Here is a 22111-nt window from a genome sequence, read left to right as displayed (position 1 = left end):
CAACAAGCTGACCCCTCATGCCCTATACCCTGGGTCCCAGCGGGGCGCCCCAAGCTGTGCCTGGCGCCCTCACACACGCTCTACCTCGAATCCAGCAGCGCCTGACCCAAATGACCCCAGTTCTTTTGCTTAAAGAAGCAGAACATTACAGACCTAGTTTAAGCCTCGCTTTATTCCGGTGCCTTCTGGATCCAGGATCCCGAGAATGTTCCCTGTGAGCGGCCGCGTGGAGACGGGCACAGCCACAGAGTGGGAGCCCGTGCAGCCGCAGGCCTGACCCGGGTCCTGAACTAACAGAAACGACCCTGAAAAGGGCCGTGAAAGAGGGCCCGCCGCGAAACGCTCTGTTCCAGGCCATGCAAAGTCGAAAAGCGTGTGAAACCGTGAAACCGCGCTCTGAGGTCTGGGGGCGGGAACCAGGGGATGTCGAATGTGAAAGGAGAGCCGGTCACGGCAGACCTCATTCCCGCCGCCCGTCTGTGGCCACAGCTCCCTGCATGTCCTGAACGACACCTTCCAGCGCAGTCCCTGCGGAGCCCGCAGCCCCAGGCTCATCCTTTCCTGATGCTTCCGGGGTGAGTGACCCCACATGCCCCGGGCCAGCCAGCCACGTGCTCCGTGGGCGGACAGACGCGCTGTGCTCCAGCCGGACAACGGACTAGGACTGTGCGCTAAAAAGAGAAGAGCCACCACGCCAGGAAAAGCCAGGGAGGAAGCTCAAGTGCCTATCACAGCGAGTGTCAGAAGCCCATCTGGAAAGGCTACAAGGCACAGGATTCCAACAGGTGGCACTCTGGAAAGGGCACGAGATAATAAAACCATTCGTGGTTGCCGAGGCCCAGAGAGGAAGGGGTGGAGAGGCAGAGCGCGGATGGTTTTCAGAGCAGTGAAAATCCTCTGTATGATATGGGTACGATATGACGGTGGTTACGGGTCACGATGCATTATTCAAACCCACTGTCCAAGTGCAAACACATTATGCATTTGCCCGCATGCCAAGAAAGAACCCAAGCATGAATTGAGAACTCAGCTCACTCTTCATTAAGAAGACTGTATTAATCATGGACTCATCAATTAAAATGAAAGCCCCCTACCAGCACAAGTGTTAAACATGGGGCAGATGTGTGTGGGGCGGGGACCGGGGGAGTCCGGACCAGACGCTCGATCCTCTCTCTACACACTCAACACTGCTGAAAAATAAGGTCCGCTAAGTTTTCTAAGAAGTCACTGGAATTAAACATAATTTCAAAATTAAAAATAAAACAGACTCTGCAGCACAGCAGAAAGCAAAGGAGACACTGCCTTCTGGATTTGTGGTCATTTTAGAGGCTTTTTTCCCCTCCGGTGTCTCTGTGATCAAACGCTAACAGGGAGAGGTGACGTGGAGTCAGGAGGACACCGGCTGGGACGATCACCGGGGAGTGGACACAAGTGTCCCACTTGGTATACCTGGAACTAATATTCCCCGGCACGCTCACTAGCTGGCATATGAGTAAAAACTTGAAGGGGCACCGGGGGGGGCTCAGTCGGTGAAGCGTCTGCCTTCGGCTCAGGTCATGATCCTGGGATCCTGGGACTGAATCCCGCGTTGGGCTCCGTGCTCAGGAGGGATCCTGCTTCTCCCTCTCCCCCACCCCCTACTCATGCTTTCTCTCTCTCAAATAAAAATAAACTTAAACACACACACACACACACACACAAACTTTTAAAAAAACGCTAACTGGGGAAACATGACAGTTGATACACCAGAGAGCTGGAGATGGTCTCAAGTTCAAATTCTTTTCCTCAGTCTTAGGAATTTTTCGGCTTTGCTGAGGTGTAACCGACCAAGGACAATCGCCTAGGCAGGAGGGGTACGACCCGGCGTTTGGAGGCGGCACGCACACCCTGTGAAGCGGGTGGACGTGCCCACCGCCTCACGCAGCGGTCACCGTCCTCCGAGGGGAGAACGCCTGAGGTCCTCCCTCCCACCCAGTCTCAAGTGTGCGAAACAGCGTGCTCCCCGGGCCACCCCGAGCTGTGCTTCAGTATCTCCCGTGACACCGAACGGTCCCGGAAACCATGGCCACGGACACAGTACGTGTAATTCAATACACATACGCATATTCGAGAGCAGGTATGCTCTGAGCAAAGAACGCTCCGCGCCTGTACTGGAACGCTCTCCCGGGATGGGTGATGCTCCAGCGTCAGAAGACGCGCGTTTCAATGACGGTAATTTCCGCTCTAGGGGGGACGAATTAAACGCACAGCAAAGGTGTGTTCTGATCTGATACAGAGGACACACGCAATGCCGTGTGCACCAATCTTGTTTTCTATCAGTAATCGATGGGGAGTTGTACAATCCCGAATTCAGCTGGGTCGATCAAATTACACACATGCCAACGCTCTGACCCAGCTGTCTTGTTTCTGGGGGTGTTTCTCCCCGACGTGCTCCTACGGTTGGAACACGCGTGTCATGTCCATGGAGACGAGGGGACTCCCAGGGCCCTGAAGCCACACACCAGAGCACAGAAATGGTCCCCAGGATGTGCCATCTGTGCCATCAAGACCTGCCCGTCAGCTTTTCCACTTAAAAACTCTCCGGAAGGAGAAGCAAGAAACACCTATTGCTGCCTGAGAAAGAAGCGTGATTGGCTGGTGAACGGGCACGCGCGTGTGCGTGTGCACATGTGTGTACGTGTGCGCGTGTGTGAGCACAGCGGGGGACATGGAGGTGTCCCTGCATATCCTTTGGTACTTGCTGATGCTGATCTGCTTGAGGACATTAATTCAAAGTATTTTAAAAAACACAACTTAACCATTAAGAGGAGGGGGGGGTCCTGCAGGACACAGCACGTCTGCTGGAGTCTGTCCTCGCACACAGCACGTCTGCTGGAGTCTGTCCTCACACACGTGCGTGCCAACACGTGGAAACACCAAACGCCATCACACAGGACACCTGAACCGCGCTCCACGAGCCCAGATGCCCCCGACTCAGGAGAACGGTGACAAACCATCATCAGCAACACACGGGGGAGACTCAGCTGTGTTCTCAGTTGCAGGCGCGAGTGGGTCACTGCCCAGCACAGACACTCCCCGGCGCGGGCGCGGCACGCAGGACCGAGAGGCTCCAGTGGGGGACAGGTGACCCCAGGGGCCCTATGGTGCCGGGGCCGGGGCCCACCTTCCTCTCCGGACTCCCCCCGACGTGCCCCCCATAGGTGCCGAGACTGGGCAGGGAGAGCATGCAAGGCGGCAGTCCTCACCCTGGAGGGCACAGGACTAGGCAGGGGACCCACATTCCCCGCCGGCCACAGGCCTCCCCGTGCTTAAATAAAGGGGAGGACTTAGGGCAAACCTGAGGGGAGAGGGGAAAAGCTTCTGGTCATAGTCCTGCTGCTCCCTCGGACTGCAACTTTGAAATTTGTTTAAAAACAAGAGGTTCTTGGGGGGCCTGGGTGGCTCAGTGGGTTAAAGCCTCTGCTTTGGCTCAAGTCGTGATCTCAGGGTCCTGGGATTGAGCCCCGCATCTGGCTCCTTGCTCAGCAGGGAGCCTGCTTCCCCCCCAACCCCATGCCTGCCTCTCTGCCTACTTGTGATCTCTGTCTGTCAAATAAACAAATAAAATCTTAGGAAAAAAAAAAAAAAAAGGTTCTCAGTTAAGCGTGTCAGAGGGGCGCAGTACCACAGGGCCACGGCCACAGCCCCACAGCCAGGCAGACGGGCTCACACGTTGTGCCAGAGGACAAACTACAAGGTCATCAGGAGAAATAAGCCAGCTGCACACCAGAGGCAGAGGTCAGCTACACACACGGCGGATAACGCCAGCTCCTCCACGTCCGCCCACCCACACGACACGGAAACAGCCCACGGACGGTCCCTTCGGCAGGGGCCAGGCCGGGGTCAGGGTCACGCCGCGGCTAACTGTCCATGGGTACAGGCATCTCATCCGCACACGCACCCTTTTCCAGGACATCCACTCCACCTGCCCTGAAATCTCTCCTAACGATTAACAGAAAATAATAAAAAGCCAAAGCCGGGTGCCTCTCTGTGACGAGAGATCCCCACCGTGCTGAAGGTGAGCAGCTTGAAAATACAGAGCCCAGCTCCGCGCTTGGGAGCCCGCTGTCCCCCTCCCACCGCTGTGAGGCTGGGCCAGCAGTGTACTCCGAGCCTGGGTCCTTGTCTGCAGTTAGAGCATCTGGGTCGCGGTTCAGTGACCTCCCCTGGGTGCCCAGGACGGGGCGCAGTCTGGGCATCAGGGCACAGAGGCTGCCTCCGCGGGTGCACACGTTGCCTCGACTTACCGCATCGGTTCTCGTCCTCCCCGCTGGGGCAGTGCAGGACCCCGTCGCACCAGTGAGAGGGGCTGATGCAGGTTCCCGACGAGCCGCACTCTATCCCGGACACGGAGCATTTGTTCTCCACTTGCGAGTGACGGGAGGGAGACCCAGTCAGCCGGAGACGCCGAGGAAACCTCACGCACACAGCGCGAGTTCCGGCGTCCTCTCTCAGGGTCCCAAGTAACAGGAGAGAAGAACCCTTCCCCCCTCAATGTTACTAAGGAGCAGATGTGTCCTTGCCACCATCAACAGCAAAGCAGCAGCACTGGCAGTCAGCAACAGAGGAGCACCTGTTGCAAGTGGGAGGGCCCATGGCCTTGGACTTGGACAGCACCCCAGGTCCTCTCTGCCACACAGGTGACCTCTGAAGCTGAGTCCGCACTGCCCAGGGCTGACAGAAAAGGCCGGGCTGCAGGTCATGAGGTGGCACAGGACAGTCACACCCCAGCACGTAATTGGTGATGCGGCCACCAAGATTCAGGGACAGGTGTGGCTGAATTCCGAGGCCAGGACTCTGTGCTCCCCGGTGCCGGGGGATGCCTAGTGCCCACAGCACTGGCTACAGCTGGAGTGGGTCAGTGCCCACCAGCCCACAGACCAGCAGGAAACATTAAAGTGACTCAGGACAGCCCAGACCATGCGGTCGGATGACCATGGTTACTCATGTGTCCCCATCACCAAAGAGAAGAAAGAGAAGACAGCTGCTTGGGGGAGAGAAACTTCAGGAAGGCTGGTGGGCCACCCACGGGGAGCAGGCGCCCCACAAAGGCTTGGTTCCCCTCCGACACTTACTGAACTTCCAGAGCAGAACCGCAGTCACGGCGGCTCCCGCCAGGACGGCCCCCAGGGAGATGGTGATGCACAGCGCCTTCTTGGCCTCTGGGGAAGGGGGAGAGCACATGACAGAGTCACAAAGTTTCTTTAAGCTCCACTCTCAAATCTTACCCGCTCCTTTTAAAAGAGGATGGCACATGAAGCAGAAATTTCTCATACACTTAAAAATGAGACTTAAGTCCACAATAGCCAAACTATGGAAAGAACCTAGATGTCCATCAACAGATGAATGGATCAAGAAGATGTGGTATATATACACAATGGAATACTATGCAGCCATCAAAAGAAATGAAATCTTGCCATTTGCAACAACATGGATGGAACTAGAGCGTATCATGCTTAGCGAAATAAGTCAAGCAGAGAAAGACAACTATCATATGATCTCCCTGATATGAGGAAGTGGTGATGCAACATGGAGGCTTAAGTGGGTAGAAGAATAAATGAAACAAGATGGGATTGGGAGGGAGACAAACCATAAGTGACTCTTAATCTCACAAAACAAACTGAGGGTTGCCGGGGGGAGGGGGTTTGGGAGAAGGGGGTGGGATTATGGACATTGGGGAGGGTATGTGATTTGGTGAGTGCTGTGAAGTGTGTAAACCTGGTGATTCACAGACCTGTACCCCTGGGGATAAAAATATATGTTTATAAAAATAAAAAATTAAAAAAAAAAAAAATGAGACTTAAAATTTTAAGAACATGTCCGGGAGATCTTACATCTCCCACAGGAGAAGCCATGATAAGAAGTAACCTTTACTTATGGTAAGTTTTTTTTTTTATAAAGATTTTTATTTATTTATTTGACAGACGAGATCACAAGTAGGCAGAGAGGCAGGCAGAGAGAGAGAGGAAGAAGCAGGTTCCCTGCTGAGCAGAGAGCCCCATGCAGAGCTCGATCCCAGGACTCTGGGATCATGACCTGAGCCGAAGGCAGAGGCTTTAACCCACTGAGCCACCCAGGCACCCCAACTTATGGTAAGTTTTAAAAAGTATGGCTTTGTGGGGCACGTGGGTGGCGTGGTCGGTGAAGCGTCCGACTCCTGCTTTCAGCTCAGGTCATGATCTCTGGGTCATGAGATCGAGCCCTGTGCTGGGTTCCCCACCATGCTCTCTCTCAAGTAAAGAAATAAGTCTTTTTTTTTTTTTAAAGATTTTATTTATTTATCTGACAGACAGAGATCACAAGTAGACAGAGAGGCAGGCAGAGAGAGAGGGGGAAGCAGGTTTCCTGCTGAGCAGAGAGCCCGATGCGGGGCTCAATCCCAGGACCCTGAGATCATGACCTGAGCCGAAAGCAGAGGCTCAACCCAATGAGCCACCCAGGCGCCCCAAGAAATAAGTCTTAAAAATATAAAATGTTATGGTCTTAGAGTAGTCCAGTAAATTATTCATGTAAAAAAATGCCTAAAAGAGGGAAAAATACCTTGTTTCGGTGATGACAAGTATAAGAAAACAATAGCAATGTCCCCAAAAGATCACCTCCCTGGCAACAGTGCTCAAGGCAGAATAAATCGTCCTAACCCAAGACAGTTCAGGGAAAGGCTGCCGCAGAGACCCGTGTCCTGTCCTCAGGTGCCATGTGTGGCCGTTTGTGCTTCAAATTCCTCTTGTGACATTTATGAAATACTTATTCATTCGTAGTTATGTAAATTCAAATGCTCAACGGCTACATGAGGCCAGGGGCTGCCTCTATGGCAGAAATAGAACGTTCCTGTCCCTGTGGAACGTTCCACTGGGGACCGCTGACATCCGTCCACTCTTTGGTTTAGGCAGGAGCACTGGGCTCACATCTCGGCCAAGAATCAAGTCATTTGGAGCCGGTCCCCAGTGCTCTCCAGTCAAAACAAACCCACAGGTCACTGCTGGTCAGAGCCAAAAGCGATTATCAAGGGTCAGACACACCACACCCAAGACAGGTGTATTCCTCAGAGGAAGCAGGGGAGAGGCCGAGGGGAGGGAGCAGAGAAGGCATTCACAGACCCTCCCACCCCCTCAGTTTACAGGAGGACACCCAGGTCGGTATCCCGGAGTGTGGGGGAGGCCGGGCCCCTGCACCCATCTGTGCCTCTGGAGTCTGTTGGACCAGGGCAGACCCATCCAACCGGGCTCAAAGCCACGGCTCTCGTCCTGCTGCCACATTCTCAAACCCTAGTAGCGGGCTTAGGAATCGCCTGTGGCGCCCGCTAACGTGTTTCCTGGCTGGGGAAGGGCAGGCGTAGATCTGCAGTCCTAACAGGTTCACGGGGGAGGCAGAGGCCACTGGTCTGGAGAAAGCCACATGCCACCGAACCACGATATCAGAACACAGGGCTGGACAGGGCAGGGCGGAGAGGCAGAGGACACTCAACAGGGGACATGGCAGATGCCCAACGTTGACTCCTTAGCCAAGGAGGATTTCTTCCTTTCGGGGGGCTTTCCTGTTCTTTGATCCTGGATAGACTGACCTGGGTATTTATCTAGGATAAGATAACGCCTGCGGTGAGCCAAGAGCTATTACATGAAGTCTTCTGCAGGTCTCACTGAGCAGACAGCAATCTGCCCAGCTCTCACGGGGAGCACGCAGGCAGGGGGAACCCTCGAGGCTACCTTTAGAGGACAGGCACCTTGCAATCAGTTGTCTGGTCAGCCCAGACTTGACTTGGGGCCAATCTGCAAACGCAACGCCGTTGCATTTAACGACAACAGACTACTCATGTACCGTGGTCACCATTGAGTCCGTCTCTCATGGACTCGGCCCTAACTCGGCCAGGGTCAACCATCTGCATCAGACCGTGACCTTCAGCACTCCGAAATCCAGACTTGAGGGTGTGTGAGCACGGGGACTCAGCGTGGAACCTTTAGGACGGTTGCTGGAGCAAACAGACAGCAGGGAGGCCCCAGAAGGCCCGGCCCCTGCACTCCTGATGGGTTCCTCTGGATTTGTGCTACTAAGTAATGCGCAAAACACTCTCGAGGATCTGAGACGGCTAGATACTGCACGATTTCAAACGTGCGGCATTCTGGAAAGAAAAGCCAAACTATGGAGACTGAGATCTGTGGCTGCCACAGATGGGGAGCTGCAGGGGGGCTGAATGGACGGAGCATGAGGAATTTCGAGGGCGCCGGAACCATTCCGTGTTTTACTGTAATGATGGACATGCCGTTACACTTTGGTCAAAAGCTACAGAATATACAACTAAAGGGGCGTGATCCTCATAAAACTATGGACTTTTAATTAATTAGTAATAATGTATCAGCATCAGCTCATCCATTGCAACAAGCGTGGCAATGCTCAGGCAAGATGATGGGACAAACTTGGGGGTGCAAGAGGGGGTATATGGGAATCCAGCGCTCATTTCTGTAAGCCGGAAACTGCTCCAAGACAGTCCGGTAATTTAGAAAAATATGTCCAAGGCCAAACATTAAACTTCTAAAATGTACATGCAAGTCAATAAAATGGTTTTCAAAATAGCAAAGTAAGGGGTGCCTGGTGGCTCAGTGGGTTAAGCGTCTGCCTTCGGCTCAGGTCATGATCCCAGAGCCCCAGGATCGAGCCTGCTGCTCCCCCTGTTGTGCTTGCTCTCTCTGTATCCGATTAGACAGACTTCCGTCCCGTGCTTTCATCCCCTGGATGGTGACATCGGTGTCACGCAAGTGGGCTCGTCTTGTCTGCCTGGGCTGGACACTGACTAGTATGAACTCCAACTCTGAATGTCTAAGAGGGGACCCTTGGTTTCTAACCAAAGCCCTTCTTTCTGGGGGAGACAAGTATACCTCTGTGGCGTCTTCCTGCCGATCCGCAAGGCAACCTCAGACCGGGGGTCCTGGTGCTCGGCACCTCGGACATCTTGGCCGGGCGGTTTCAGTTCTGGGACGCCGTGCCGTGCACCACAGGTGTCCCCAGGGCCCCCCGCACCCACCCGGCAGGTGCCACGCCGGCCTCTCCCCGGTTAGAGCAAACAAGGGATCTCTAGACACTGCCGAGTTCCCTGGGAGCCGGATCACCCCCAACTGCCACCCGAGGGACTTCGGGGCACAGAGGGGGATTTCCCTGATGAGAGAGGAAGGGGTAGAGGGAAAAGGGGTGACTGCGGAGGAGGGAGATGAGGGATAGACCGGCTGACAGGAAGAAAGAAGGACCAAGAGCCGTTTTTGAAGAGTGAGGGACGCAGAGCCCCGCGGGGTCAGGAAGACAGGCGACAGCGCCGGTGAGGGGCTGCCGGGGTCTGGGGCGGGGCACGCCGGGGCTTCCCGCAGCACAGGTGTTGAGGACTCACTTCTATCCTTTAGGAGGTGCTGGGGGCACATGCAAGTTCGCGCTACTGTTCCTCCTTACGCACGCCCTGGGCACACGCATGCTCGCCAAATAAAGAAAACTCCATCAGCTAAAACGTTGCTGGTTTGGCCACGAGTACTCCTACCGGCTGAACTGGCTGGCGGCTGTACCAGTCCACCGGGCCGTTCTCAACACTCCACTGACCCGCACAAAAAGCTGGGAGGGGCAGGGCGCCTGGGGGCTCAGATCGTGATCCCGGGGTCCTGGGATCGAGCCCCATATGGGTCTCTCTACTCAGAGCGGATCTGCTTCTCCATCTGCCCCTCCCTGCCTGCTTGTGCTCTCTCTCTTGTATAAATAAATAAAATCTTTAAAAAAAAAAAAGCCGGAGGGCTGCGGGAAGGAACAGATGAAGGAGAGGTAGGCAGAAGCATGTGGCACTGAAAGGGATCCGTCCTCGGAGCCCTCGCCCTGCCCTACGCCCGCTCTGCTCTGCCCCCGAGACCCTTCAAGCCCAGACATCCTCCCGTGTGCCAACCACACCAGCCACTTCATTCGCCAAGCCTGAAGCCCTCACACATCTTCAGCGAGACCTGCTGTATCCAGGGAACCGCACCGCAGAGGAAGGGTGGGTGGGGGTCCCGCATCGGAGCTTACCCTTCATTCAGGAGGACGCACGGACAAGCCGCGGAGGCAGGAAGAGGACAGGGAGGACCGGCTTGGGAGATGGATCCCCCTGGGTGGGACGGGCCACGCTGGGCCAGGAGAGTTAAGGACAGTAAAGGAAGGGCTCTGCAGCCCGGCCGCTCTCCACGGCCCCGGGCAGGAGGCGAGAGGGCAGTGACCGTTGTGACAACGGCGGAGAGGGGAGGGGCCTGGGACCCGCCCCAGCAGAGAGGGAGGACAGTCGGCGACAGAGCCCCCAGGGAAGATGGCCCCCAGCGCTGGTTCTGTTGCAGGAATGAAATGCAAAAAAGGGTCCTACTTGCGGTACACGCCGTCCCCGATGGGGACTTGGGCTGCGTGCGGACGGCGGGTGTCGAAGCCTGCGTCAGCACCCTGGGGGTGTACTGGGGCACCGCGGGCGGGTAGTACGCGGCTGGATACGCCACGTAGACACTGGGGACCGTGGCCGGCGGCGCCGGATACAGGCTTTCGGGCTGGTATCCATGGTTTTCATAGTAAGGTCCAACTCCCGGCGGTGATCCCTAAACCATGAAAGAAAAAGTGAGTGAAATAAACGTCCGGTCACCCTCAAGGCTGGGCTTGCGTCCGTGGTGCTCGGACACGGAGCTGAAAACCTGCTGCAATTCTCGTCGGGCCAAACGCTGAACTCATCTGGACGAAGAACCAACCAGAACTTTCGATTCACAGTCAACAGTTTTTGTATTTGCTTGGTTACTGACTTTTTTTTTTAAATAAAGAGAAAGGAAACGGTCAACACTGAGATTGAGTGAAAAAAAAGGTAAAGAAAAAATGTGTAGTAGCCTGGGCAGGAGTCCACAGCCAGACCCTGAGCTGGAGAGCACGAGGGCAGCGGTACCCAAGCATCTACACTCCTGGCCTCCTGGGAACGGGACAACTGTCCCCCACGACAGTGCAGGTATGACTCGTGGACCCATTTTGCAGAGAGGAACACTGAGTGACAGAGGGTAAGAAATTTACCGAAACAGTCATCCCGCACGTTATTCTGAACGTTCCTTTTCTACTTCCTTCTTCTGTAGGACACTTGTCACCATTGACTGACGGACATTTAGAGAGTCTGAATGCCATCCCGCTGCGATGAACTTTCTCCCAAGGCACCACACCTCTACAGGGGCGGGGGGGGGAGCATTCGGTCTCTGCGCCCAGGACAGGGACGGTGCTGCCCCAGCCGCAGATTTATTTCATGCCGTCCCCGCCCGTGTCCTTGGAATGTCCCTCTCCTTGCCCTCTGTCCACTCAAACACTGCCTCCTCTGGCTGCCCCCGCACGACCCCAGCTGGCCAGTCTGCGTGTCCCCTGCTTCTGACCTCCTTAACTGCCCACTGGCGGGGCCACACGGGGAGGCCACCTGGGCTCCCCCCATCTGAGAGCCCTTCAAACTTCTTCCCACTCATTCATTTCTCCCCCTGCTTCTTGCTGACCGGGGGCTCAGACAGGACTGGTGTTCTGAGCCGAGGCAACGCCATGCTTTATTTTAAGTGGGGCCTCCAGGGAAGCGAGACTATACAGGAATGAGCCAGAGTTAACTTCCACTTAATAACTCACCCATGCTCTCCTTCAAGTCCAAAGACTGTTAACTCTGAACCAGAGCGGTGGACAGAAAGAGAAACAGTGTAATCTCTCATCTAAAAGGGGCACCAAAGGCCAAAAAAAAAAGTAGCACATGGGTTTGGTCTCTATCAGAAACATCAGAGAACATGCTGTCCCCCCAGGAAGGTCGCGGCAGGCACAGCGGGCTGTCCCGGCGAAGCCCTTGTGGGGGATCTGAAGTTTAAAATGGATCCAGTGAAAATAAAAACCAGCAGCTGCTGAAGAGGGAAAAGCAGGGGGCTATTTCCCAGACAAGATACGGCGGATGTTGGTTAATAACCACAGGTCTGTGCCGTGTGCACGCATTCCCAGGCCGAAGAGGAACTAGTGAGAGACAACGGGGAGCGAAGAGGCTTCGTTTGTCCCCGGAGTTGTGTCGGGCGCTGGGGCGGGGGCGTCCAGGGAGAGGGACAGTCAGCCCAATGCGATTTCAATCTCGGCCTCCTTCAGTTCACTGGGACGCAGGGCGGCACAGGGGTCCGCTGGCCGGCGATGCCTCCCGTACCCGCTCTTCCCTGGGACCCACTCCCTCCCAGCGCAGCGCCCCCTGCCCCGGGCTGTCCCCCACAGCCCAGCCTGAAACTCACCTGTGCCAGTGAGCGGGGGCGCACACACCCCACACCCACCCGACAGCTTGGGGCGCTCTCCGCGGGCGCAGCTGCTGTGTGTCTGCACCCTGACCTGCCCCCGCCTCCCCCGTGGAGACAGCGCCCTGACCCGCTTCCCGGAGCGCACCCATTCCCTGCGGCCAGCTCTTAAAACGCAGCCCAGCACACACTTCGGAAAGTAACAGCGGAAGTAATGGAGCGAGGGAAAAGTCTGGGAAGGTAATGATTAACCACTTACTGCGTTCAAAGCCATCCCGGTGTTATCAGCAGCATCGGGTGATGGCAAAGATTCTGGACGTTCAAGATGACCTAGAAGAAAGAACGGTACCACTGTGTTATTTCGATGCCGGTTGTTTTGAAGAGACACACGGAGAAAGAACTAGAAGGTGTTCTGGGTGAGGGTCAGCTCTCTCCGGGGCTAAGGGCAGTGCTCCCCATGAACCTTGGCCGTCACCTTCGTCCGCCTCTTCCCCACAGGACGCGCCCGCGACAAGCAGCCGGTGCCCGCACCTCTCTGGATCCGGGTCACAAAAGATGTGGAGGTGGGCACGGTCCCGATCGGGCGAGGATTTAAGGAGGGGTCCAGTGAGCCACAGCAGGCCCAGGGATGCCCCCTCCCTCACTCCCGCAGACAGTGCCCGGGGAGGAAGGATGGGCGCCCACTGTGGAGCAGGTGGCCCGGAGCTTAGTACCAGAGGGAGGCCACACCTGCCTTCCTAAATAAGCCACACGGAACCTCCCACTTCTTAATAAACACATGGGAAAAGTACTCCATAAAACACATCCGCACGCACCCATTTCTTCACGTACTACCCCAAATCCAAAAAAGAAAACATTTCAGAGCTAGCCCTTTCTTTTAGAAGAGTTTATTTATTTGAAAGGGAGAGATCACAAGTGGGCAGAGAAAGGCAGGGAGAGAGAGGGGAAAACAGGCTCCCCGCCGAGCAGAGAGCCCGATGCGGGGCTCGATCCCACAAGCCTGGGATCATGACCTGAGCTGAAGGCTGAGCCTTAACCCACTGAACCACCCAGTGGCTTTTGACAGTTTCCAAGGTTGGCAGTGATGAAGAGAAGGTTCTGTTGTTGGCAGACGCTGGCAGTCATTTCTAGAAAAACCACCAGCATGGAAGCCTCCATTCAGGCATCACGCTCTCCCTCCTGAGCGCGTGAAGGGCTTCTCCCCGCCCCTCGCTGCTGTGTTGGAATGACCAAAGAACGCTTCAGAAAGAGCCTTCCAAACCCTCCATCCCAAGACCACATTCCCGATGAGAAAGCTCTGGGCTTCATGCCCGCCGAAACGTGCCGGGCGCACAGTAGGTACTGAAACATCAGCAGGCGGCACAGTGCCGTGGTTGAGCCCGTAATCTTTGGGATCTGTGACCTGGGGCACGTCAGTCAATGTTCCCCGTGCCTCAGTGGTCTCCTCTGCAGGGAATGAGAGTGTCCCCCGGAATGGCCTATGGAGGGAGCTGCTGCTGTTCCTGTTCGGGGAAACTGATCATAACACCGACAGAGGCGCCTCGAAGGGGCAGGGGAGGCGGCCAATACCGAGGCATGTGCAGGTCTGCAGATTTGCCTCCGGGGTTTCTCCCCAAGTCCCAAGTCCACCAGCTCAGAAACGCTGGTGCAGCTAAACGCAGCAGAACCGGACCCAGGCCACTTCCTGCCTCCTGTCCGCCCCCCAGCCCAATTATGACTGGACTCGTTAAACTACAAACAAACAAAACACACGAACTCGCTATCAATAAAAATGTGAACATGGCTTTTCAATCGTGGGAAACCACCAATGAGTAAGTCATGATAAAATCGCATCTGGTCATTTATCTACTTCCCACGGAAAGCTAAAATACGAGAATGAGGGGGCGCCTGGATGGGTCAGTCTGTTGAGCGTCCAACTCTCAATCCAGCTCAGGTCTTGGTCTCAGGGCTGTGAGTTCAAGCCCTGGGTCGTGCTCTACCCTGGGCGTGGCGCCTACTTCCTAAAAATAAAGGGGGGGAAGGGCGCCTGGGTGGCTCAGTGGGTTAAGCGTCTGCCTTCGGCTCAGGTCATGATCTCAGGGTCCTGGCAGCGAGCCTGCGGTGGGCTCCCTGCTCAGTGGGGCCCCTGCTTTTCCCTCTCCAACTCCTGCTTGTGCTCCCTCTCGCCATCTCTCTCTCTGTCAAAGAAATAAAATCTTTTTCCAAAAAAAAAAAATCAAGAAATTTTAAAAAATAAAAGAATGAGTTCATATTGACAGCTCTGAGGGTTTTTTTAAGTTTAAATAACAGGTCAACACCCTCTGGGTACGAGGAAAGAAAAGATCCTCCTCTACTAACACACCTGTCCCCCGTCTGCTCCTTACGGCCATGAAGGCGGTACCCCCACTCCACGCCGGACCTCGCGGGGCAGAACATCGTAGCATGTCTCCCTGAAGTTCCCTTCCAAAGCATCCTGCCCACACCTCAGCACTATCTCACCAGGTCTAGGTTTGGGTGAAGTTTCAGGAAATGAGAATTCGACCCCCTGGCCGTGTTCCCAGTTTAGGAGCCTTCTGAAAGGACTGATCCCCAAATCCGCTCTTCCTATTCATGCGCGATCCCTAGCAGTGAGAGACCAGGAAGCTGGGGAAGGAAGGCGCACAGGCGTCTGCGGCCACAGATTGTCCCATAAAAGCCACAGGACCCAGAAGTAATCACAGGATAATCCTATCTCGTCCAGATCCCACGGCCCACAAAAACCTCCGAGCCAGAAACACCCAGTGCGCCCAGATGGGCCCCCGCGGACTTTGGAACAGGAGATGGGAGTCGTGCTGCCTGTAATTTCTCTGGCCAAGAAGCAAGAAGGGGGGACGTGCCTCCCTCTGGAACCGGATTTGCGAGAACCACCGCCGTCTGGCAGGCCCGGGAGCCACACCGGGTCGGGTTCCTTTTCAAAACAGGCCATTTACCGAAATAACGTCGTGCGTCCAAAAAACACACAGTACAAAGCACACAGACCCCACACCGCAGGCATTCCTGCAGTGAAGCGCATCTCTGCAACCGGGTTTTGAGCAGAACAAGGCAGCCAAGATCTGAGAGCTCGACGCCCAAATGCTCTTTCCTGTCACTTAGAGGACACGGACGACTGTCCCTGATTCCGGAGAGTCCGCCATTACAAAGGGCTCGTCCTACAAGTGGCGAGAGAGCAAACGGGTGACAAAGTTCCTCGTCCCTCCTCGTCCTCCGCCTGCTCCCACACCAGCACCGACCAAGTGGCCCACTTGAGTCACACGACACAACACTACACGGCAGTTTCGGTCACTCCGGGCTCTCTTCTCGGAGAGCTGAGTCATCCCCGAGCACCTGCGCAGCCAGGGCAGGACCGCGCGGTGACATCCTGCCTGTGCCCCACGACAGGATGAAGCTATTTCCAACCACGAGTCTTTTCTCTGGGGATCTCAGGAGGCACTTGCTGTATTTTGAAAACCAGCAAACCGATGCACACGAGGTCAATCTCATAGATCCAGACTCCCATCTGGGGGCCCAGGGTCTTCCTCATACCTTCATCCCCGCCCATCCCACCGCACACGACCACTCACGCGTTTGCAGCTGCGCGGAGCCCCACGGGGCGCCTTCAAGACGCCGGGGGAGTGACGGGGTGGGACAGGATGACGAGGCCCCACCGTCCTGGACCCCCGCACCCCCCTCCTTCCAACTCCGAAGCAAGCAACACCAACACACACGCCCTGTCCAATAAACAAGTGATCCCTGAACGCTCCTTGTGTCTCAACCACGGCCCAACATGACATCATACGAAAAGATGCTCTCATATCCTGTCGCAGATGCAAAGTGCTGTGAGACGTCAGTTACGGGACAGTGGTGGGTCTGATCAACCCTTCACACAAACAAGTATGAGACAACCGGACGGAAAGCCTGCGCGGTGATTCACACGGGAACGAGAGAGACAGAGACAGAGACAGACAGAGACATCACCTGGGAGAGGCACCGCCAGCATCTTCCCCGTTTCTTCTTCCATGAATGCCTCATTGTCCCGGTGCGATTGCAAACTTTTTAGGGCAGGAATTGGGTCGGGTTCTTTTTGCTCGTTTGCTTTCTTCCAAGCTAAGCTTTGTAGCTTACAAGAGTGTTCTGATATTTTCTGAGTTCCGGAGGCCAAGTAAGAAAGATGGAATTTGAGAGCGAGCGCCCCTGGACGCAAGCAGCCGCCACGGTGAGGACGTGCGTGACCTCCCAGGCGCAGGTGAACAACATACTTAATGGGACACGGGCTGGAGAGGCTCCCAGGTCCCTCCGGGAGGGAGGAGTCCTGAGACTGCGAAGGCCACGGCTAAGGGTTAAAGACCTCGCCCACGCCCATCCAGAGAATGGGATAATCAATGAATAGGGTTGTTTCGAGGACACTGTGTCCAGCAGTGGCCAAGACGCACGATAGGCACACACGATAGTAACATCATGACAGCAACTACAGTTTACCTGCTGGCCCTGGAGGAATGGTTATGTCCAAAAGAGATCTAGCTTATTCTGTGCAAGGCAGAGGACGAAAGAAAGCAGGACACAAATGGTCAGCCACGTCAGAAAGGCAGATTTGACTCAACCCAGAAAACCACATTTCCAGCAATGCAAGTTTAAATATCGACGAGTTGCCTTGCACAGAACCGTGTTCACCAAACTGTGAACCATCTGATCCACCATGGAAGGTGAGCTATCCACGTGTATGTTATCCCAGAAGATTCTAGAACAGAACCGAGCTCTGGCTGGGGGCCAGGCAGGGTGATCTTACATGGCCTGTGGTCAGACACTCACAGAAGGAGCTCCAAACCTGACATCCGTAGACACAGGCTCCGCGTACCAAGTTCTGATCAAGGGTTGAAATGAGGTCAGGTGTGGTGCCCCGCCAGGAAGGCCCCTTGGGGAGCAGGGACCATGGGGGACGCTGGCGCTGGGTCTCGAGCCCACGCAAAACCTGTTCCACCTTCCAGCTCCTCTCTCGCTTGAAGACGTTTCTCTGTCAAACGTCCGTCCGCTTGATGCCACGGCCTCTTCCCGGGTCCCCCCCCCCCCCCGATCCTCCTGTTAACTCTGCCCTTCCGGGAACTTCCAGAACCTCCAGACTTCAGCCGTGGCTCCTGCAACCCTCGCGGCCCTTCAAACTTCCTGTGCTTTCTTGCCCTATCTCTGCTCGCTCAGCCCCCCGCACACACGGGCCGGTGAAGCCTCCCAGCCGAGCTCCGTCCACGCCGACAAAATGCCTGGAGTTTTCACCCAGAGCCAGCCCTACCCTCCTCCTCCCTCACTCACCTCTACAAACCTGTTTCTTTCTGTTTTTTGTTTTCTTAAGATCTTATTAATTGATATGAGAGAAAGAGAGCGTGACAGAGACAGCAGGAGTGGGGGTGGGAGGCAGAGGGAGGGGAGCCCGATGCGGGGCTCGATCCCAGGACCCAGGATCATGAGCTGAGCCGAAGGCAGACGCTTCACCACCTGAGCCCCCAGCCGCCCCTACAAGCGTATCTTCAAGACACCTTCCCTCTTCCCTGTGCACAATCTAAGTAACTGCCCACATCCCCACCAGAAAATCAGTGTCTGCCTTTCTCCCTTGATGCCCCTAAGGCTGACCGTGACATTTCCACATGTGGCTGGGGCCAGGATGGTCAACGCACAAAGCCTCCAAGTCTCCCTCCTCCACAGCCAGGCTGACTACCCTGGAGGCTTCCAAGCCAGGGTTCCCTCAGATGGCCGTTAGGGTCCCCACTACCAAGCCAGAATGGGACTCACGTGATGCCCCTGCACCCCAACCCCAGAAACCACCACCTTGTCCTGGTGCAGACCCAACGTCAGGAGGTCCCTGCGGGTGCCCTGGAAAGCGGGGGGCAAGGAAGAGCAGGGAAGACTCCGCAGCTGTGGGAAGCAGGCTGACCCCAGGAGATCCAGAACAGAACAGAGGTGGGAAAGCGGGCAGATCCGGTGCCTCTCCAGAACCCCTCACCCTCCCCAGCAGCAAGCCAGCTTAAGTAACCAAAACGGACCGGCCACCAAACTGACCGAGTCCATTTCCCTTCCGTTTCCTACTCCCATTATCAAGGCTTGGACTCGACTCCCAGGCCTCCCAAACCTGTGATTTTTCTGGAGGATTTAGAAAAACAGTGAACCGAGCTCCACTGTCCGTCTGATGCGGTGACCCCACAGGATCACAGAGCTCTCCCGGGTGTCCGGCCGCAGGTTTGGGCCGGAGATGACCGAGGGCCAGCTGCACTCCTGGCGCTCCCTTCCTGAGAAGCCCACGTGTGTCCGGAGTGCCCTGTCGACCACACGTTTTGACCCAAATCTTGTCCCCCATCAATCGCCCCATTAGCCAGGGAGCTCAGCCCGCGGCACTGCCCCACGGAGGAGTCCCGGACGCTCCTGCCCAGCTTGCTCTAGAAGCTTCAGCACAGAGCCCAGGTGCGGCTGTGGGCAGGCGGAGCCAGCCCGGCCGGCCAGCAAGCACAGGCCTCATGGGGCTTCCTTGGGCCTGGTTCTCAGCTCCCTCCCCTGGCCCTCCACCCTGGTGCCTGGGACACACCAGTCTCCAGGAGGAAGAGGCAGTCGCAGGACCGACCAGAGCCCTAAGGAACCAGATGGCCAGGCTTCATCCCCAGTGGCCTTCCACGGCTTCCAGGATCCTCGGCCAGCGTCTCGCCTCTCCGGTGACTCCCGCTGAAGTGAAGGACGTTAATTTTTTTTTTTTTTTAAGATTTTATTTATTTGTCAGAGAGAGAGAGACGGGAGAGCGAGCACAGGCAGACAGAACGGCAGGCAGAGGCAGAGGGAGAAGCAGGCTCCCTGCCGAGCAAGGAGCCCGACGTGGGACTCGATCCCAGGACACTGGGATCGTGACCTGAGCCGAAGGCAGAGGCTTAACCAACTGAGCCCCCCAGGCGTCCCAGTGAAGGACGTGATTAAAGAGTCTGGAGTGACACCTGGCTGGAAGAAAGTGCCCCATCCACATTTGCTGTTATTTTAATACCAATGTGGCTACATTTTCTCCTACAGTTCTGGCGGCGGAGCCCAGGGCAGAGCAGCCGAGGGCGCGAAGTCGGAGCACTGAGCCCACTCAGGGTCCTGGCAACAAACAGCGTGGCCTTGCTGGGAGGAGGCGGACTCTGGGAGCGCTGAGAGTGAAGGCGCTCGCTGGTCCGGGCCAAAAGCAAAGGCCCGGGCTGCCCAGCCACTGGTATTTAAAAACCACAAGAACAGAGAGGAAAGAGCTGAATGACCGTTTCCAGGCACGAGTCCTCCACTAAGGGGCTCCCCCAACTGGAGAGCTTAGCATGTTTCCCTGGCAGTGTCCTTGCCTTTCCCAGAACCCCAACTTTGGGTAAGGTCTGCAAGAGGACCGACCTCCCCTCTGGGAAAGCTGGGAAGACAGAAGCCACACCCCAGTGACTTGGGGGGACCCCCCATCACCTGGTCCACCAGACCCCCTCACCTCGCTCAGCAAGGGCATCCTGGGAGCCTGGACTCCGTGGGTCCCTGCGCCCCAGGTTCCTGGGCCTGGGTGAGCTCTGCCCACATTCCCAGTGGCCGGGCCACCCGCCTGCAGGGGAGGTTGGTGCCAGCCTCACTTCCTGGAGAACCTTCCGCGACCTCCCAGGCTAAGTCAACAAGCCTCCTCTCCCTTGGGCTTCCTAAACACCTTGGAACTCCGCTTGGCAGCCTGTGTAATTTTCCATGATCCAGGGGACCCTCCACAGCTGCCATGACGGCAAGGATCAGGGACCCCCTATCTCAGCCCCAGGGCCACTGCTCCCATTGGAATGGAGGAAGGTACAGTCTCAGGGCTGAGTCCTGGGTGACCTGCCCACCAGGTGGACCTCGGGTAGCGAGCCACTAGGATTCCTCCTGACCAGGCCTGCTGCCTGTGCGGTGGAAAAGGGATTGGGGCTTCGCTCAATTCTAGGCCACTGTGCTGTGCCCTCAGGGCTCTAGACACCCAAGCGCCCTCTGGGCTGGGGACGGAAGAACTCGAGCCATAAGGCGATTCTTCCCCAAGGCCGGTGGTGGGTTCGCCGCCCAAGATATCCACTGCCAGGCTGGTGCGCTCCGCCGCGCGGCCACCGTCCGAGTCCCGCTGGACGGCGTGCGTTGGACGGAAGCGCCCAGGGGCCGGCCTTGTCCCCGGCAGGGAGCGCGCGCGGGGGCCAGGACCGCTCCTCCCCGCCGGGCTCCACCGGACCCTCAGGTGGAGGGCGCTCAGGCGGCCTGGCTCGGATCGCCGCCGCCGGGGTCCGGCTGCCGACAGTGCCTCCCCGGGACCGCCGAGCCGTTCCGGCCTCGCCAGGGGGCCCGCCCGGGAGCCTTTCCCCGCCGTCCGCGCCGCCCTGGCCGTATCGCTCCCGGAATCTCAGCGAGTTTCCAGTTTCTCCCCACCTCGGGAGGGAACCAAGCAGCAGAAGGAGTTCAGGTAACACTCCGGGGCTGCAGAGATTTTCCCGAAACAAAGAAACGGGTAGACAACTCTGTCCTCCTGTCCCCCAAAAGAAAACGCGCACCCCTGCTCCCCAGCTCCGGGCCGCAGAAGGCCGATGGTCCAGCAGCCGACTGTGGCCGAGGGGCCGACCCCGAGGCACCCACTACTCCGACCAGTGAGCCAGAGCCTCGAAGCAAAAGGTGCCCGGGCCGCGCGCAGCCAACGCGGTGGCCGGGGGGCCTCCGAACGGCGCACCAAGGGATCCCAGGAGGGTCGCAGCCTCCAGCCCCACCGAGGGCCCTTTGCCCGGCCCAGCCCGGAGAGTCCCGCCGGTGGAAGGACGCACCTGCCGCGCTCACGCCGCGCACACCTGGCCTCCCGTCCAGGCGCTGCCACCCAGCGCGGAAGGGGCCTGACTCGTCTTCCGGCGCCCAGACCTTCCTTTTGCGCCCGGGACCCGCACGCCAGACTCGCACGGAGAACCGGCGGCGCGCGCGACTTACCCGAGGGGCTCCCGGGCCGGGCGCTCTCCGCCCCTTGCCCTTCCTCCTCCGCCGCCGCCGCCTCCCCCGCCCCCGCTCGTCTTCCTCGGCCCGGCGCGGAGTCCCCGACGCTCCCTGGCGCTCGCTTAAATCCCGGGAGGCGGTGTCCGACTGCCAGGGTGACACCCCTAAACGCGGTCCCCGGTGACCTCCAGCAGGGGGAGGGGGGAGGCCGGTGCGCGGCCCCGGGAGGGGCGGGTCCGGGCGGGGCGCGGGTGGCGCTCGGGTGGCAGGAGGAGGAGTTTCCCCCAGGGAAAGCCCGGGAAGCGCTTCTGGCCCCGGCCGGCTGGGGGGATCCCACGGAGTGGGTTTCGTTCCCCCACCCACCCCCGGCGGGCAATGGGGGCCGGGAGGAGAGTGTCCCCCTCCCCCGTCTCCAGGACCGCTCCGGTGGTGGGCGCCTCGAATTCGGATTAAGGAAGGAAATTCTGGGGAGCCCTGATTGAGTCCCTGGGTGAGCCCCAGGATCTGCTGCTCCCTGAGCTCCTGGGCGCGAGGACCCTCCCGCCGGCCTAGGCCAGCTTTCCCTGGCCTGCAGCTCCCAAGTTCCAAGTCCCCCCACGGCTCCCGAGGCCCCCACGAGTGGTGTGAGGTCTTCCCACGCAGCGCAGGCAAGGGACGCCCGGGAGGGAAAGGGTGAGCTAAACCGTAGTCCAAAAGGCTTGGCTTTTCCCGGTGCTCCCGAAGCGGGAGAGGAGGAAAGCTGAATTCATTCCGAATCACAGGCCTCTCTGGCCTGCCACCGGACTCTCGGGTAGAATTTTCTCTCCCACCCTGCGCATTGGGTCCCACCCTTAGATCCAGATAGCCCGGGGACCCACCCAGCT

The 22111-nt window shown here is 57.3% G+C and overlaps 1 protein-coding gene across 4 annotated transcripts in view; it reads right to left on the bottom strand.

The window, feature by feature from the left end:
* Positions 1 to 21329, bottom strand: part of TMPRSS2 (transmembrane serine protease 2) — a 34424-nt gene extending 13095 nt beyond the window's left edge. Inside the window, exons 1-5 of one of the 4 annotated variants that reach the window (NM_001386127.1) lie at positions 21246 to 21329; positions 12553 to 12623; positions 10397 to 10619; positions 5115 to 5201; positions 4287 to 4406 (exon numbers count right to left, since the gene is read on the bottom strand). In NM_001386127.1, the coding sequence (NP_001373056.1) occupies positions 4287 to 4406; positions 5115 to 5201; positions 10397 to 10619; positions 12553 to 12567 (445 nt within the window). In that variant the 5' untranslated portion in view covers positions 12568 to 12623; positions 21246 to 21329. Of the gene's footprint in view, positions 1 to 4286; positions 4407 to 5114; positions 5202 to 10068; positions 10167 to 10396; positions 10620 to 12552; positions 12624 to 21088; positions 21191 to 21245 lie in introns of those variants that run through there. The other 3 variants (XM_045084265.1, XM_045084266.1, XM_045084267.1) reach the window with 3 other exon arrangements.
* Positions 21330 to 22111: the final 782 nt, after the last annotated feature.

The sequence above is a fragment of the Mustela putorius genome, unplaced genomic scaffold, assembly GCF_011764305.1.
Source record: "Mustela putorius furo isolate JIRA1106 unplaced genomic scaffold, ASM1176430v1.1 tig00000765_pilon_pilon_pilon, whole genome shotgun sequence".
NCBI lineage: Eukaryota > Metazoa > Chordata > Mammalia > Carnivora > Mustelidae > Mustela > Mustela putorius.
The sequence above is the reverse complement of the archived record's forward strand: the minus strand, read 5'-3'. Positions and strand labels throughout refer to the sequence as shown.